Source organism: Stegodyphus dumicola, chromosome 1, assembly GCF_044657685.1.
Source record: "Stegodyphus dumicola isolate Sdum_Otavi_A_Nest chromosome 1, ASM4465768v1".
Classification (NCBI taxonomy): Eukaryota; Metazoa; Arthropoda; class Arachnida; order Araneae; family Eresidae; genus Stegodyphus; species Stegodyphus dumicola.
The window spans coordinates 241,615,844-241,635,316 of record NC_140768.1 but is presented as its reverse complement, the minus strand read 5'-3'; the positions used below and the strand labels follow the sequence as shown (position 1 = coordinate 241,635,316).

At 31.4% G+C, this 19,473-nt stretch overlaps 1 protein-coding gene across 2 annotated transcripts in view; it reads right to left on the bottom strand.

Annotated features, from left to right (window-relative positions):
* TAF1B (TATA box-binding protein-associated factor RNA polymerase I subunit B) overlaps window positions 1-19,473 on the bottom strand; it is a 70,874-nt gene that overhangs the window by 12,709 nt on the left and 38,692 nt on the right. For both annotated transcript variants that reach the window (XM_035365518.2, XM_035365515.2), the window contains exons 6-10: window positions 15,499-15,639; window positions 10,807-10,949; window positions 10,592-10,688; window positions 4,820-4,952; window positions 4,505-4,688 (exon numbers count right to left, since the gene is read on the bottom strand). In XM_035365518.2, coding sequence (XP_035221409.1) covers window positions 4,505-4,688; window positions 4,820-4,952; window positions 10,592-10,688; window positions 10,807-10,949; window positions 15,499-15,639 — 698 coding nt within the window. The remainder of the gene's footprint in view (window positions 1-4,504; window positions 4,689-4,819; window positions 4,953-10,591; window positions 10,689-10,806; window positions 10,950-15,498; window positions 15,640-19,473) is intronic.

Below are 19,473 nucleotides of genomic sequence, written 5' to 3'. Positions count from 1 at the left end.
ACAATAATTAGTTTTTGAAACATTAAATCTGTAAATAAATTTCCTGTAAAGACTTTATAGGACTGTTAAAATATATACATTGGATATTTACAAATATCTAACCACTCTAAAAATGGCACCAGCTATAGTTTGTTCAGTTGCTGGCTCAAATCCTCCACTTATGTTCTTTGTGTGTGTGTGCATATTTTAAATACACTTGAAAAAGAAATGACCTTATCTTTAAATAGTAGGAAATCTTCAGACCCTAATAATGCAGCACAAGCAGCTTTCAGAATTTTTGATTCAGTATTTGATATATTTCCAATTCAGAATTCTGCTTCAACATTTCCTGTAACTAAGGCTATGAGCATTTTTGTGTGGGCTTTACTCTATGAAGACAGCCATTCATCATAAATTTCAGGTGTTCCAATTATGCATTTGTGCAAATGGAGGACGCATAATGGATATTGTTCTCAAGCGACATACTGAAGTGCGAATACTATAAATACATTACAATGTATAAAAGCATTTAGTATAATTTATATCATGTTTCAGGGATTATTGTTATATGAAGGTAAGTTTTTTGCTTCAAATTTTACACTTAAATTGAAAATTGTTTAGTTTTGTTTAAAGTTGTTTAATTAAATTTGGCTTATTGTATACATATTTATTCTTATTTCTGGGCTCATTTGAGAATTCTGCCTGATAATTCATTAAACCTGTAATATTAAATGGAACATCTTTTCTTTTTAGCCCAAAGGGGTGTTAGACCCAAAGGGCTATTAGTTTTAAAACAGCATTTTGTGTCGTTTCACTTTCTGCGGTGGTTCACTTTTCAAAGTATTGCCACCAAATATTATCGCCATACATTCTATTTAAAGAAACTAATTAATAAAGAATCTGTGTGAATGCATGAATGTTTCTCACACTGTGAAAAAACACTGGTACCTAGAGCCATCAAATTTTGAATAATGCAGTCTTCCAATTGAGCATGGGTACTTAGAAGCCCTTATTTGGAATTAATTTTATTATTTACTTCAAATTTTGTAAAACTTTAACGAATTTTTGATTACCAAACACAATGATTTTAAAGCAAGCTAGGCAACACTGTACAGAAAAAAAATTATCTCCAGTATGTAAGACCGTGTATCGGAAAATCTAAAAATATGCTGTTTTTAAATATCTTGTGATATTTCTGTTGAATTCAATTTTATGTCATTTAAGTGCAAAGAACAGGATATTTAATAAATTAAAATAACACACAGAATGTTAAAATAATGCCCCTTTAGGCATAATATAAAATCTGAAAACTTTCAGAATTTTTTTAAAAGAAATTTGAAGCGTAACTAAAGATGAAACAGAGTAATTTTTAAAGGACTTAATTCAACCCATATTTCAATTGTGATCGTGCTCTGAAAAATAAAAAAATTATTTCCAAATGATAAAACTTAACAGGTATGTGCTGTAAATATAAAGGTAAAAATACGAAAAAATAGGCAACTTTTGAATACACATAATTCTAACTTACATTCATAAACACATTTTTTTTTTTTTTTAATTTTATGTTCAGCAGCATACTTTATACGAAAACTCAAGATAACCCCTGTTCAAGCATCATATGGCATGTGGTCAGGTAAATATCCATTTATGTGACATGGATCTTTAATTGATCTTCTACATGGGCTGCCAAATTACAGGTTCTCAGATGTTTCACTTGATTAGAACCTTTAATTTATCTTTCAAATAACAATTATGCATTCTTTAACAAACTCATATTGTTTTTATGATTTAATATGCAACTTAAAAATTTTTAAAAAAATTAAAAGCTTTCAGGTTTTATATTACATCCAAAGGGATGTTTTTTTCATTTACACATACATACACATTTTGAGAGTATTTAGGCTAAAAATATATAAAAGCTGCCTATCTTTAGAATTTCCAACAGACAGTCTCCTGGGGTGGAGATAAAAATTTATTTGTATGAATAATGTTCAATAAAAATGACAGCAGTAAATAGTAAAATTCAGATATAATTTTGAACGCCATTGCCAAATAATACCTACTGACAATCAAAAAAACTTGTTTCATTAATTCTGCCGTAGAAAATATATTTCAATACCTAAAGGCGGCAACAGTCTGTTGGCAGTGCATTGATATGTAGATAAGTATCTTCTCATTTTTATAACAAAATTTCATTAGTTAAAAAATTAATTAATTTTTATGAAATTTAAAAGTTCATATTAATTTTACAATAATTTCACAAATACAAATATTTATGTAATCATTTATTTTACACTGCTGGCCACCGTAACTGCAACACCCTGAAGGAAGCATGCAAATAACATGAAATTTACAACATGCATTAGCGGAGGTGAGATATGAAAATGATAAGAATTTAAGCGCAGACGCACATCACGCGCGCCTGTGGCGCCATTTCAAAGCTCTATTTAAGGCTTGGAGTTTTTGACGTTTTTAAGTTCGGCAATTGTTTTTCTTGTTTTTTTTTTTAAATAACGATCAATTATGCCTCATAGTAAACAGCAATCATTGTTTGATCAAGTATCCGAGTTTGAAAGAGGAAGGATAGTGGCCTACTGAGAGTGTGGATTATCTTTCAGGAAAATTGGTAGTTGTGTTAGATGAAATCAAACAACTGTAATGCAGATATGTGACCGATGGATGCAGGAGGTGATGCACCGACGTGTTAGATCACATCCACCTCAGTGCACCACTTCACCTGATGACAGGAATATTGTGCGCATGGCAGTGACGGATCATTCAGTCACATCACGAACCACAGCACAGCACAGCACATTCAGTCTGTAACGCATCATCCAATGTCTGCGCGTACTATTCGACGTCATTTACAGCAGACTGGTCTGCCCGCAAGACATCCATTGCTTCATCTAACCTTGATGCAGAACCACAGATGTCTCCGCCGTCAATGATGTGAAGAAAGAAGGATGTGGACAGCAGAATGGAATGAAATTGTCTCTATTGATAAGTCATGCTTCTGTCTGCAACACCACAATGGTCGGATTCGAGTCTGGAGACACCGTGGAGATGCTGAAGAGCTGCGTTATGCACCGCCACTCTGGTCCTGCACCGGATATTATGGTGCAGGACCGGATATTATGATATATTGGATATCACTCTCACACTCCTCTAATATGCATTGCCGGTACTTTAAACAGTGAGCGCTACATCTCGGAGGTGTTGGAGCCAGTTGTCCTTCCTTACCTTCAGGGCTTGCCCACAGCCTTATTTCAACAGAATAATGCGCGACCACATGTGGCACGCATTGTCCAAGGGTTCTTTGTCAATTGCCAGATTAAATTGCTTCATTGGCCATATCTTTTGCCTATAGAAAACATGCGGTCCATGGTTGCTGAACGATTGACCCAGATTACATCCCAAGCACCCACACCAGATCAGCTTTGGCAACGTGTGGAAGCTGCTTGGTCTGCTGTACCCCAAGAACACATCCAAAGTCTCTGAATCAATGCCGAGGCATGTGACAGCAGTGATCTCCAACAATGGCGGCTACTCTGCTACTGATTCTGGAAGGAACCATACTTCACAGAAGTCTATAAATTTAATCATTTGATACTTGATCAACATGTTATCTACTAAATAAATTTTGTTGTGATATCTCTTGTCTTTCTTGGTTTTGCAATTTGAGTGGCCAGCAGTGTATAATATAATAAGCTTTTCTGCATTTTCATTATATTTTCATAAATATCAGTTTTATACAATTATTTGTTTTATAAAGTAACAAGCATATCTGAACTTTTCATTAATCTTCATAAATATTAGTTGTTCCAAATTAAAAAGTTCAATATACTACCTAGAAGAATTACAAAATAATTTGTATTAGTTCTTTAAGTGGTGTATGGTGTATTGAGAATACGGCAAAGCACACTAGGGCTATCTGCCTAAGGGGAGGGATGCCTTCGTGGAGGACTTTCTAAAGGGAACTGGCTCATATACACGTTACACATGGGGAAAACCACGAAAACGTCCATGCAGCCAGCCTGCTCGCGGGATTCGAACCTTGGACCGAACTACCAGTGTTCAGCGATTTTACCGCTCGGCCGCTGGTGGGCAATATTAGTTCTTTAAAAACAAAATTTAATATTTTAACAGCCAAAAATAAATAAATAAATAAATAAATAAAATACATAGCATTTAAAATATTTATATAAAGATTAACAATCATGACACAATGAATAAAATGTTACATTATATTCAAATTTTTATATCTTGAGGCTTTTTATTGTATTTACACATTGATTACAAAACTGAAGTAATTACCTGTTTTTTCAGGTAATGGCAAAATATTTACAATTAAACATTGTTTGGTTTTGAATGGCTATTTTATTTTCTTTAAAATATAATATACAAAAAGCTGTAATTAAAAATTTGAAACTGGAATGTAGAGAGCTAATTTAAGATTACTTTATTCAAATATGCAAAATTAAACAAGTTAAAACAAAGTAATAATAAAATAAATATGAAAACTTACATCTCAAATTCTCCATCTAAAACAAAAAGCATCTTTAATGCGACTATGATAAAAGTTAGTGCTTTAACTTCATATAATGGAATTGGAATATAAGATGATTTTGTGCGCTTTTTTAATTCATACCACTCACTTTCTTGTTTTTCAGTTTTATGAACTAAAACTTTGACAACTGAGACCAGATCATCTGAAAGTTACAATAATTATGCACACATTAGTCATTAATTCATGTTTAATAAATTTTATGTTCCCACCTTAGTTATATGAGTTAAAAACAACTGACTGTTCTTATCCAAGACATTATTTTTCTAAACTTACCTGGCAAATTAAGATCCTTGATGAAACGAGAAATTACAGGTAACAATGGTCGATGCTTAAATCTTGGAAGATCGAGAAATTCAATCAATTTAGCACACCACAGTGAAATTTTATGCATATCTGGTACAGTATTCTAAGGAGGAAAAAAATTAATGCATGTGGCAGTAAGCACAATTAAATCATATAAAAAAATTAACATTTTTTAAAAGCACTAAAATCTATATTTCATAGATTGATATTGTTTTTAACCCTCTAAGCGTTACGGGTTTAGCCCTGAAATTTCAAATTTCCTCAAAATGTCATGAATAAGTGATATTTTCTTGATTTTAATTAAAAAATGACTCTTTCATTTTGTACCTTGATTCCTTTTCTTCCAATATACATCCAAACTGAAATCAGATACATTAAAAGCTAGCAGAAATTTTCATGTATAATGAATGTGGAAGGCAACGTACTGTATGGAATTTTTCGGCCATAACGCTGAGAGGGTTAACATGTTTTTAAGCAGAAGCAGGAAAACACAACAATGTAAGTACACAGAGTACATTCTTAATGCAGTAAAATTAAATAACTGAATGCTTCCAGTTTTAGTGTAATTCATTCCATTTATTTATAATTAGGCATACAGTCAGCTCGTGATTAACTGAGCCCTCTCTAAAAACAGTTAAGGCTGCTTATTGCAGAGCGATGAAATATTACTATCACAAACAATAAAACAAAACAAGTCTATAGAAAATTCAAAAAAGGAAAAGAAAAGTGTATAGGATAACAGCAGTGATAGCAGATGAATACATGAACAGCACAGAATAAAAACAAAAAGTTCTGATTTCTTATTGCAGTTTGAACTTGATCACACAGTTCAAGTTCTCATGTAAATATTTTTCTTTAATAGTATCTTTCAGTTAGTTTTTTTTATGCATAATAATATATAGTCTTTCATTATTTGCAGTGTGTTCCTCCAGTTTAAATACTGTTTAATGTACATAACCAAATGAACTCATTCTTCAAATTAAACTGCTTGAAAATACAGGTAAATTAAAATAATATTTTTATGTTAATTATAATATGGCTTATTACACTTCTTGTGCACTTTTATATGCTTCCAGAGTAATCATGATTTTATGCTGACCAGGTAGATTGTACCCGTTATTGTCATGGCTGATTGGGAGTTGAAAAACTTCATAATTTATAAATGTTTTCTAATAGTAGAACCTAAAATTATGAACATTTCACATCCTAAACAAGTTATTTAAATCAGTGGTCTCAAACTGCATGCGGGTGAAATGCATGATCTGAAAACTGCTGTCAGAAGAGATTTTTATTTATTTATTTATTTTCTAACAAAATGGAAAAAAAAAATATTAACAAAATTTAAAATTATTAACATAAATTTTAGATTTCACTTGCTAAATATTTATTAAAACATGCATAAACAATAATAACAATATTGCAAATGGGGGAAACAAATTTATATTTATTTTCTATGTGAAGTCTAATGATTGGTACCTGCAAGATTTTTTCCCAGTTAAACTTTGTGATTCAAATATTCTAATTACTAAATATTAAATTCTTAGACTGCTATTTTTTCAAATAATACAAACAAGTTTAATTAATAAACTTAACTAAAACTTTAACTTAAACTATAACTAAATTATGAAAACTTCATAAGTTTTCAGAGGTAATTTAATAAGTAGGACGAAACTTGGACATGTCCCCATAGTTTCTTTCTTTTATTGATTAAATTTTTGTTTGATAAATAAATAACAATACACATGCATATACATAAATAATTACAAACTTATTACAAACACTTGATGGTGTTTCGATTCTGATAAAATTTGTAGCCTTGGACAGAAATTACTAGAAATTATTTTCTATCTTATCTAAGGATTATAGGTGCTTTTTGGTCAATTGGGTTCTTTCATTATTAATTTTCAACTGTGAACAGAAAACTATTCTAAACCACAAAGAAAGGCATTCACATATAAAAGTATTCCCAAGTAAAGTGATTACTTAGTGAAAAAATTCCCTAACTGTCAAGTAAAGCTTCTTTCTGGAAACCCATATATTTTCTGAAAGCTTAGATCACAATTAGAAAAACTGTGAAGTCTTATTAGCAGAGAGATAAGCGTTTAGGAGCTATAGAACCCACAAAGTATCATTGAAGTATGTACAGATGGACATATTTCCATAATGATGTCTCTATATCTTGTATGTTCATGCATTGTCTGCTTTCGAAGTACCTGATGGTAAAGTCCTACAAAAGGAACTGGTACTTGAAGGATTTACGGGAAAGCTCCAGCTTCTGGATATTCATTTTTGCAGACACTACAGATCTTTTGTTTGTTACATAATGAACACAATCATGATAGAAACACAGGGGCACATTTGGCATTGCAATAGTTTTCTGGCCCTGCAGTCCTTTTCATTATATGAATTCAGCACTGCTCATTTTAAGAACTTGATTAAGCATGTTTTTTATATGAACAGATACTTGGACGATGAACCTGAAATGTGGATTGTGCCAATGGATTACTGCTCAGTTTCACTAACAAATGATGAGTGTGCAAAATGTGAGGCTATCCCTTTTGTAAAATGTGCCCATTGTGAACTGTTTTTCTGCCTGTCTTACTGTTTATTTGATGAATTGCACATTGATTGTCTCTTGTAATAGATTTTGTTTTAAGTCAATAAAAAGTCACATTTTCAACATCCCAGTGTATATTGTTTCTTTCCAATGAGTGGCTTCTTCCTTTATATTGAGATCCCCACCTTCTTACTATATTATTAGTTCATATAAATGTAAGAAAAAGAATATGTAAAAGATTAAATTAGCAGCGTAAATTAATTTTCCTTCTCTATTTTAAAAATAGTAACCTCTTTCTGCACTGCGTCATTTCAAGACTATTCTATGTCATATGATTCTTACGTAATTATGATGATGTAAATGGAAGCAAAACTCAACCAGCCAATAGTAATTTTACAGCAATATTAACTGTCCAATCAGAATGCTTTGAGAATGAAAACTAACTCAGTTTGACTTCAGATTTCATCCTGAATATTACGCACTTGCTTTCCACGCTTTGGCCTAGCTACACTGCTGTCTGTCTGCTACTTGTGTGTAACCACAACATGTTGCTAAAAATAAAACTGAAGATTTAATCTGCTTTCGCCTCTAAGTTCCTTATCATTATGGATCAACACTACTAAGCCATCAAAATTCCTCCTCCTGCTCTTCAATTACTTCTAACTTTGTTTTTATTACATAAATATATGAAACAAGCATTTTAGCGACTTTTGAAATCATGTTTCCAACACTTTTCTGATACTTTGTGGGCCCTACAGCTCCTAAACATGTGTCCTCTGCCCCTAACACTTCACAGTGTTTCTACTTATGACATAAGCTTTCAGAAAATATAAGGGTTTCCAGGAAACCCATATCAAAGGAGAGAAGGTTTACTCATGAGTGTATTTATTTTATGACACGTACGAATAATGTTTAATCAAATCTGTATTATTAAATCTTTGAGCAAGATTTATAACACACTATACATTAATTAGGTGCATTTATAGATTTTCTGCAGCATTATTCATTCTCGTTTTTAATAGAAATGAAAATAAGATAAACTCCTACTTCAAATTAACTGCAATTTTGAAATCTTTGCAGCAATGTATTTATAACAAATAAATAATTGAAATGCCTTTGTGGTCCACATAAAATTGCTTTGGGGGCCACCGGTTTGAGACCACTTATCTAAATAAAAAATGCCCAAGATGGCAAACAGAGTTATGAATACTTAAGCTAGCAACAAATGATTTTCAAAGCAGTTTTGAGACAACAGAAATAGCATTCAAAAATTTCCTGATACACCATTTTAATATTTTCCATTCTTAACTCTCATTATTACAGCCTGGAAGCAAATGATTTAAAAGAGCATGAATTCAGGCTTGAGAAAATTATAGCCAGATTATATTGAAGGCAGAGACTATGAGGGTTTTGGCACTTTTTTTCCCTCCTGTAATTTAAGGTATTATGTCTCTAAGCCTGAGATTGGAAGTTGCTCGTGAAGTAGTTACTACGCGGAGTTAGAACTAGAGTAGTTACAAGAATAAGTGGAGTAGTTACTACTATGAATTATGAACATCTGGGAGTTCACTATGAATGTCACTATGAACTACTTCACATCCATATGAACATGAATTACTATGAATATTTATAGCAGTTACTAGAGGATCATAAAAAACGAATTTAATAGGAAAGATCTGTGATAACTTCTGAAAGAGCAACAAAAGATAATTCTGAAGGAAATTCTTTCAGAGGAAGGAAGGAAAGATGATTCTAGTTCTGCAAATTATGGGCAAAATCAGGTAAGTTTTCATGCAACAATATCCCCTTAATAAAACAGTGGTAGGCTACAACACAAGCATTTTCAGTGATAATAACCATTGCACATTTTATTAGCATTTAAGATGTAAAAAGCAACAAATTATATGAGACAAATTTTTAAGGAAACTGAGGCCAGTGAATCTCAGCTTCAGTCATGTGACACTAAGAAAATAAAGAAAAATGAAAAATGGCCCAGGAAGACAATTATCTGATATTTCTATTGGAAGGAAACTTGCCACTTGTTAATCTGCTCATGTTCTGCTACTGCACTTTCTTTCATTTACAATAAAAGCATTGTTTTGTCATAGATATAAAAAGAATTATTCCATTGACCATGACTGTAAATATCTCCATCTTCTCGTCAAAACTATTACATTCGACATGACATGGCATGAAAAATGTAATTTGAAATGATAGTGAATGAATGTCATAATTATGTTATGAATATTTGAATATAAAAAATAGAGTATACTGTAAGAAATAGAGCATATTGTACTGGTTCAGAATCAAAGTGTATTTTTTAATCTGAATACTTGTTTCTCTTATCCTTTTGTACAAGAAAAGGTGAAAGCTACTATTTTTAAGAATTAGAGAAATATATTTATAGAATTCTTATTATTCTTCTGTTATTTATAAATTATTATTATGAATGTTTTATTGAAATTTTGAAAGGCCAGCTTACTTAAGGGTGTTTATTATAAGGTCTTTTCAAGGAAGTTCTCAAACACCCTTTAACTACTGACACAACAACATATCAGTTTAGGAGGATATGCACAATTTTTATATGAAAGGTTATTTTTAGAGAATTATGGAGCCTTTAGTTTGCATAAAATAAAGAATCAAAGTGAAATATAACTAAGAATGAAATCATAATTTCAGTAACATATTTATGATGTTAACAGCAAATTATAAAATGAAAATTATAATGTAGCTTATTTTTGAGATTTATTACTGTTTTTGTCAACAAATAAAAGAATTTTTCTACAGGCTTCAGCAACTGTTATACATCAATATTTAAATCATTACATATATAGAGTGATTAGTAAAAAAATTCTAGATATTTTAGATCTCGCTATGAAAACTGATTGTAGCACTAGCATGTATTTGTTTTTAATTGCAAAATTCATTTAAATTTAATCACTGTTAAATTTCTTCTATAAAAAATCAATAGGAAAAACAATTAATATTATGATGCTTTTCATGAAAATTAAGTGATCCTTACGGGTTAATGACTGAAACTGATGTCATACTTTCATACACTTAATATTTCATATGCTTAATTATTTGTAATTATTCTTTTGAATTAATCATAATAGTTCTTTCTGCTAGGCCCAAAAGCAAAAAATGAGTCCATTCAAATTTTCAGTAACAATGAAAATACATACTTTTCTAAAATAAGCTTTGTCTACATTTTGCAGTTTCATTGAAGGAGGTAGACAGGTAAATGCCTTTCTGAAAGGTATTCTATCTTCTTTAACAAATCTATGAGGCAAACAGAAAATGTTTTAAAACATGATAAAATACATTATGTATAAATGTCACACAAAATCATAACTGTGAAACACTTTTTTTTAATTGGAAAGAAGCAATAAATTGTTACCTTAGCAAATCTGACAGTAGTAACTGATCTCCTGTATAAAGAAGGCCTAAATAACAAAAACACAGTGTCTTTGAAAGTGTCATATGATGAACACAATTTTCTCGAACATGGAGAGCTGCCGATTTCAGTGAGCCAAATCTCCTCTAAATATCAAAATTCTGTGCATTAAAAATCAATGAACTATAATTTATGATAAATTATCAGTTCCCAGGAATTGACTTATAATATACTAAACACATCATGAAAATTATAACAGTATATTTCACAAAGTGCTTTCTAAATGAACTTTCTAAAGCATTATTTTCTCAGCATTTATATATGTATAAAAATTATGCCAAATTCATAATTAATCTTTTGATATTCATATTGAACATTTTGAATGTATTCCCTTAAAAATTACAAAATAAGGAAATCTAACTACTATTAAATTTCTTCACATTTATATGGAGTTCCAATGAACCTTCATAATAAAAAAATACAATTTTTTTGCTGATGAAGACATTATTTATGCACTTTTAACATCTATTTCCCCCCCTCTCAAATTCCTTCAGAATGATATTTTGCTTAAATAAATATTTGTTCTATTTTCAAAATTAGTTGTATATTAACTTTTACTGTATTATGACAGTTGTCTCAAAACACACATTGTTTAATTAATAAAATATCTTTTACCTACAGCTCAAACTAAACTGCAGAACAAAAAAAAAAAAAAAAAAAAAAAAAAAAAAGAAGCTTAAGAAGGATAATACAATATCATTCAGATTTATAAATAGCTGTGATTAGATATTTATGTCATTTTGAAAGAATAAAACGATTTTTAAAAGAAATTAAAGTGTTTCAGTAATTTAAAAATTGTAGTGCATTTTATAATTAATAGGATTATTAAAGGATAAATACATATAAATAATTTTTATTCTTGCAATATATTTAGGAAAATAAGCTGCTAAGAGACATATATTTTAATCTGTGTGATGTAATGAACATTCTTTTTTCAAATAGAAAACCAAGGTTTTTTCTTCTGATTATAGGCATTTTTTAACTAACATTCAGATTACACTTGTTAACTGATTTTGATAGGATTGAATTAAAAAAAAGAAACAAGACATGAAAAATAACATACTAATTTGAAAAACACATTTTTTCTATATGTAACAAGTGAGATGGGACCCTTTATGGTGAAGATGTAATTCAACATATGATTCAATATAAAAATTATTTAAAATATTCTGTCAATTAAACAAGATTTTTAATTAACAAAGTTTAGTTTTCCTATACAACTGATGTGAGAACCAGTATAAGGAGATAAAAGCAATTCTTAAATTCTATTATATTAAAATCTGTGTGCCTCTGTTTGGTGTTTGTTTGTAACATTATCTTCTTGGGAATGGCTGGGTCCAGGGCTTAGCGGAGCACAACGAAGGATTCGTCGCGTCCGTGGCTCACCGTATTGACCATTGGCGTGTTTGTGCGACTTTAATTAGCCAAGATATTAATTTAAAACTAATTTTGCCCCTACTTTCCCTATATTTGTACTTTCTTTCTCAGGTTTTCCTTATGTTAGGGATTTGGCTGTGTGCCAAATTCTTTTCTCTCGAATATCTTGGGAACGGCGCGGAGTTGGAATTTGAAACGCATGTCCCCGGATTCTAAAAAATTCTATGAATCCATCGATATCTGTCTCATCTTCGCACGACAATAATCGGCGGAGATATTAATTAAAAACTGCGAAAGCATCTATTTCCGTGCTCATTCTTCCGAGAGGCAACAGTCTCGGTAATTGCTGATAATAAAAATACTATTTCCAAAGCAACCGGGGGTGAACAGCTGACTTCTACTCCAGCCTTGTGTTGGCGAAAGGTCACATGTCAATTTCTTTTTTTTTTTTTTTCAAATATCTATGGAACAGCGCTGAGTTGGAATTCGAGACAGGTATTCCCGGATTCCAAAAAATTCTCGGAATCTATTGATACCATTCTCATCTTCGTACGACTTTAATCAGCTGAGATATTAATTAGAAACTGTGAAAATGCCAATTTTTGCTCTCATTTTTTCGATTGCAACAGTTTCTTGAATAAAGCATGCGATTGCATGTTACCACACCGTATTTTGGAAATATTTCGTTAATGTAGGCATTTTAAATAAACAGCTGCTTTTTGCAATTTTTTTAATTTCAGGTTAGGATAATTGCCACGTAATTCTTACGTCCACTTAATTTACATACCCTTTTTGAATTTAAATGATATTGTAAATTAGTTCGCAGCAATAATAATAATTTTTATTTTCTTTTTAGAATTAAAATTTAATTGAATATTAGCTTTATACAAAGAAAGAATATTTGTGAAACTCAAATTTCATTCCTTGCAGCAATGGCGCAAGAGAATTTACTTAAACTTAACTATATTCTTGTGAAACAATTTTGTTGTAATTTTAAGCGGATTCTGTTGAAGTTTTAAAAAAGGAATTTTAATAACGAATCTACTGTTGCAATAATAAACCCGAAAATGTTCGTGATTATATTTCATACAACGGCCCATTAGCGGCTGAGCGGTAAAGTCGCTGAACACTGGTATATCAGTCCAACTGCCCGAATCCCGGCAAGCGGGCTGACTGCATGGGTGATTTTGTCATTTTCCACATTTCTACCGTTTATGATGTATCCTGTGGATGCATACGTGAATAAAGCGGGCACAGAACACTGGTAGTTCGGTCCAAATTTCGAATCCAGGCGTACGGGCTGGCTCCATGGGTGTTTTCGTGATTTTCCGCATGTGTATTGTGTAAGCAGTAATTTCAGGATGCATGGTCACGTGCCAATTTCTTTTTTTTCCCAAATATCTATGGAACAGCGCTGAGTTGGAATTCGAGACAGGTATCCCCGGATTCCAAAAATTTCTCGGAATTCATTGATACCATTCTCATCTTCGTACGACTTTAATCAGCTGAGATATTAATTAAAAACTGAAAACGCTAATTTTCGCACTCATTTTTCCGATTGCAACAGTTTCTTGAATCGCCGGAGATAAAAATCAAGGTTATATTCTGAAGTTAAATAAAGCACGCAATTGCATGTTACCTCACTGTATTTTGAAAATATGTTGTTAATGTAGGTATTTTAAATAAACAGCTGCTTTTTGCATTTTTTTTTTTATTTCAGGTTAGGATATGTTATTGCCACATTAATTCTTTTATTGATACTGAGTAAAAGTTGTTATATTACATTAAATTTAGATGTTCTTGAAGTTGTACAACTTTAATTAGCTGAGATATTAATTAAATAAACCTGAAAGTGCCATTTTTTAAATATGCTATTATTTTTTGGAATAATAAATTAATTTTTTCCAATAATATATTTTTTCATGGTTTTAGATACGTCCACTTAATTTACATATCCTTTTTGAATTTAAATGATATTGTAAATTAGTTGGCAGCAATAATAATAATTATTACTTTTTTACAAATAAAATTTCTTAAATAAAATTTAATTGAATATTAGCTTTATACAAATAAAGAATATTTGTTAAACTAAAATGTCACTCCTTCCAGCAATGACACAAGAGAATTATTTAAATTTAATTTAACTATATTCTTGTGAAACAATTTTGTTTAATTTTGTGCGGATTCTGTTGTAGTTTAAAAAAAGGAATTTAATAACGAATCTACTGTTGGAATAATAAACCCGAAACTGTTCGAGATTATTTGGTACAATGGCCCATTATCGGCTGAGCGGTAAAGTCGCTGAACACTGGTAGTTTGGTCCAACTTTCGAATCCCGGCAAACGTTCTCATGGGTGTTTTCATGATTTTCCGCATGTGTAACGTGTATGCAGTATCTTTTGGGCGAATTTTATTTGAAACGAATCAAAATTTTGAAATGTAAAAGGAAAATTCAAATAAGTTTAATGAAAAAAAGAGATACTAATAAATATATATAACATATTCAATTAACATGGAGGAGCTAAAATGTTCAGTGCTTATTTTTTAAAAATTACTCATGCTATTTTTACAAAACTTGGCACTTTGGCATAATTTGAGTCATAAAATTGAAATATGTAAAAAGAAAAAATTTCTAAGATATTTCAGAAAAAGCCCAATTTTGTGTTGAAAACCTATGCTATACATAAATCTAATATATATCCTAAGTCCTAAACAATGCTATACATAAATCTAATATATATCCTAAGTCGCACTTTCGGGACATGGAAAACACAAGTTAAATTTCGACAACTGGTCCAGTAGAACGGGAGATATAGAACTATGCCCCCCTTTTTTTTGTATGTGTGCAATGTGTACATCAGCATAGCATGTTGCTAATATATTTGTCTTTTCTGGTGTTCCCAATGGTCCTTATTTCCAATGGTTCTAAAAATAGTATCCCCATGGTTGCAAGTTACAGAAATAGCACACAGTTTTAAACTGTTCAAATTTACTGTGCATATATTATTATTTATTAAATGAAAACTATTGCTGGTTTGAAAAGTGTACCATAAGACTTTTGAGCAGAAATTAGATTTCAAAAATGAAACTTATTTACTAGATGCAAGCTGAATTTTAGGGGCCAAAGAGCCATACCTGTAAAAGCAGTTAAAAATAAAAATTGAGAATAAAGTAAATATTTGCCAAGAATCATATTTTTCAAATCAATGATTAACATGTATTATTATCAGAAATAGCAAAACATAAAAACAAACTCACATGGAACTTTCGTGCAGGAGAAGAATAAATGTGTCTTGCTTTCTGACGATTTGATGAGGAATTATAACTAGATGCATCAGATACATCTGTGTTGCATGTCACCTCTGAAGACAAACTGGCAACATCATCAGAACTTTCAGGCTAAAAATCATGTGTCAGTTTAAAAAAATATACACACAAATTAATCAAAAAATTAAAATGTATATATTTAAATAAGCTTAAAGTCAAAATCTTAAAACTTTACAGGAAGGGTAATTATCACAGCATTGATATAATTTTCTTTCCAAATGAAGCACACTATTCAAAAAAAAATTTAAGAAATTTCATACATATGTTACAGTCAAGAATAAAAGAGTCTTTACAAATTATATTATTCATTATAATATAAAATAACCCCAATATGTATACAATATAATATATTATGACAAAAAAAAAAAAGGATTTTATCATAAAAATTACACTTTAAAATTTTAATACACAGATCTTAAAAAGGAAGTTAAGTAAATTGATATTTTCTGGTCAATGAAATACCACTTGGCACAAAATGAAAATGATGTCGCAAAATCTAATTAAAGATAAGAATAGCAACAGTCTCTCTCTCTATATATATACACATACAACGTTGAAAAAAAATGTTTATTTTATTAAACAAAAATAAGTTTTTTCAAAAACAGTAATGGTTCCATTCAACAACCGAACCATTGGTAGATTTTCTGGCGCCTGAAAGTTTATGATGCATGACACCTACTATGAATTCAAAGCATTTTATTCCAAAATACAATAAAATTGAAAAAATAATATTTTGCTAATAATTTACTCATGTTATATAATAAAAATATGAACCAGAACAAAGCTATAAAATCAATTGGGATAGTACTGAATACTAGTCATGCTGTGATAAATACATGCTTGAAATTTACAACACAAATTTAAATATAAAGTTAGGTAATATTTCAATATACAGTAAAAAGTCCGTAATCCGGACATCCATTATCCGGACCTCAAAGCCACAAACTTATGCATGCGGGTTTGATGCGCGCATCCGCTACGCATGTGTGTAAAGCCAGCGTTTACACATGCGCGCTTCCGATAGTGAAGAAAGTGACAGAGAGGTTATTGAAAATGAAAAAAATTCGATTGACAAGTTACTCAGTATTCTCGACACAGCAATTACAGGATTTGAACAGTGGAACTTTGTAACTGAACAAGAAATTATGCCTGTTTATAGAAGAGAGAATTAAAGAGAAAGTATTAGCATAAAAAACGAAGCAACTTAAACAAGTTACATTGAAAGAAATGTTTAATAAAGTAAACAAATAAATATTAACCTTTTTTTTTTGTGTAAATTTTGATACCTTTTAAATCATAATTGCTCTTTATTTCATAAATTACGGTTTCATATTTTTAATTGCATAATTTCTGCATGCCATCTTATTAGATTTAAATTGATGATCTATAATCTGGAAAAACTCCTAATCCGGAATTGCCGAAATCCCAACGAGTCCGGATTACGGACTTTGTACTGTATGAAATATGTTAAAATACATTCAACTACTTCAAAACTTGCATAACAAAAACCAGTTTCTCTTAATTACTGGTTCAAACTAGTGCCTTTTATGATTAAAAATCCAGAGAAATTATTAAAATAATTCACACAAAAACTGTCAAACTATAGGCATTTTATTAAAATGCAATACGCTGACCAAAACGGCATAATGATTTTTGCTGCTTGGTGCAAGCTTTGCAAATTCTAAATTCTGTTTTTTCAAATTATACATTCTGTTACCCAATTTCTCTCTAAATTCTAAAAGTTTTGTCCCCTAAATTCTGCTGCCTGATGTGAATGCAATGGTTATGTTGCTCATTCACCAGCCCTTATGCTGACAGAGCACCATTACAATCAGAACACAGAACTTCATTCTCGGCTTTTAAAATGCTAAACTCTCTAAAATGTGTAACCCAGTCACTCCTTCTAATGTGAGTTAAAAGTTTAAAATGATTCTAATATCAGTTAAGGCAATGCTATAAAAATATGACAGTTATAAAGCCTACAGAACTGATAGGTGTCTGGATTTCACCCTTTTACTGAAACAGTGATTAAGAGACAACTGTTCATGTCTCAACACTCAAGTAAAGGTTCAAAACAGTAGACCTACAGACTCCTTACAGAAGATGTACTGAAGGCTCCAGAAAAAGCCTCACAGCCTGATGGTGAAACACAGCTAGTTTTAGTAAAACTGAAGACCATGCCAATCCATAAACAACTAAGCCATAGTCCATTTTAGAACAGATGAGTGCTCTGCAGAAGCAAAGCAATGAACCATTATCCGTAGGAGGTGTTTAGCAGGATTATAAATACAGTAAACTCTCGCTACAACGATACCCGATACAACAATAACTCCCTCTACTACAAGAATGTTTTGTGGTCCCGGTGATTTTGCATATAAACTAATGTTAATCTCCCCTCAATACTGCTATATTCTCTAGAACAATAAACCTCTGTAAAACGATTTTTTCAATCTAAATTTCAGTATTATTTTCTCCCTTTATAATAATATTTTGATTTTTAAATGCTTTTTTTTCCATTTTCTTTGTTATTTTTTCCGTCCATTAAGACTCATTGTGGATATTCAACTTATCCCTGAATAAATAGCTATTGTTCAGATTTCAAAACAGATGAAGACCACCCTTTTGGGAATTGGAGTGGGTGAGGGGGGTGAAGTGTAAATGTATGCCTAGTCTCATTTCCCAGTAAGCTTTGGAATTCTGATAAGGTTTAAGGACATCTAGACCTGTCTGGTCACCTTGTCACAGAACAAGTGCCCTTTGTTAGAGGAACAGGGGGAGATGGAGGCGGGGTGTTGTTAAGTGACGTACTGAAAAGTGAGTTCAAAGGTTGTTTTATAGTCTTTAACGATTTTGAGTTTACGCGAAACATTTGGTTTAAACTTTTCTTTCTTTCACGCGATATTGTTCCCTAAGATGGCAGGGCGAAAGCAACTATCTTTTCGAGATAAACTGAACGTTATCAATGATATTGATGAGGGAATGAAGCAGATTGATGCGGCTAAGAAACATGGATTATCGCAATCTACAGTTGCAACGTTCCTAAAGAAGAGAAAGCAAATCGAGGATACTGTAACTTCAAATGAAATTAACCCAGAGCGAAAATGACTGAAAGTTGCGACAAATGAAAACATTGATGCTGCTGTTTTAAAATGGTTTCAAGAGATGAGATCAACAAATGTCTCAATAAATGGACCTTTATTATGTGCAAAAGCAAGGAAATTTGCAGCAATGCTAGGGAACGAAACTTTCAAAGCTAGCAATGGTTGGTTAATGTGTTTTCGAGATCGTCATGGAATAACTTTCCAAGAAGTTCACGGAGAGAAAAAGTCAGCCCCGATAAACGACGCAAATGAATGGCGGCAAAACAAGATGAAAGAAATCTTAGAAAAGTATGCTCCAGAAGACATTTATAATGCAGATGAAGCTGGGCTGTTTTTCCAACTCCTACCCGATCGAACATTGGCATTCAAGGGTGAAAAGTGTTATAGAGGGAAGAAATCAAAGCAGAGACTGACTGTTTTTCTGTGTACAAATAGCACAGGAATGCATAGAATACAACCTCTCGTCATTGGTAAATCATTGAAGCCAAGGATCGGACAAATCTCGGACCGAACATCAAAATTAATTATCTCTGCAATATATCGCAAACATTATTGAGCAATAAGTGCGCTGTAATTCTTCCCTACATGATATTATGCAATCGAATTCAACAGCTGCCGGTATAGGGAGAATAAAGAACTAAATAAAGGAAACGAAAGAGACTTACCAATCTGGGGTGTTTTTCATTCTAATTTTCAACAGACTGCATTAAATTTCCAGAATAGAATCATTCTTCTCTTGGGTTGGTAGACCGCAGAACTTTTAGTCCTATTCAATCCAGATTGGAAAATGACAAACAAACAAACA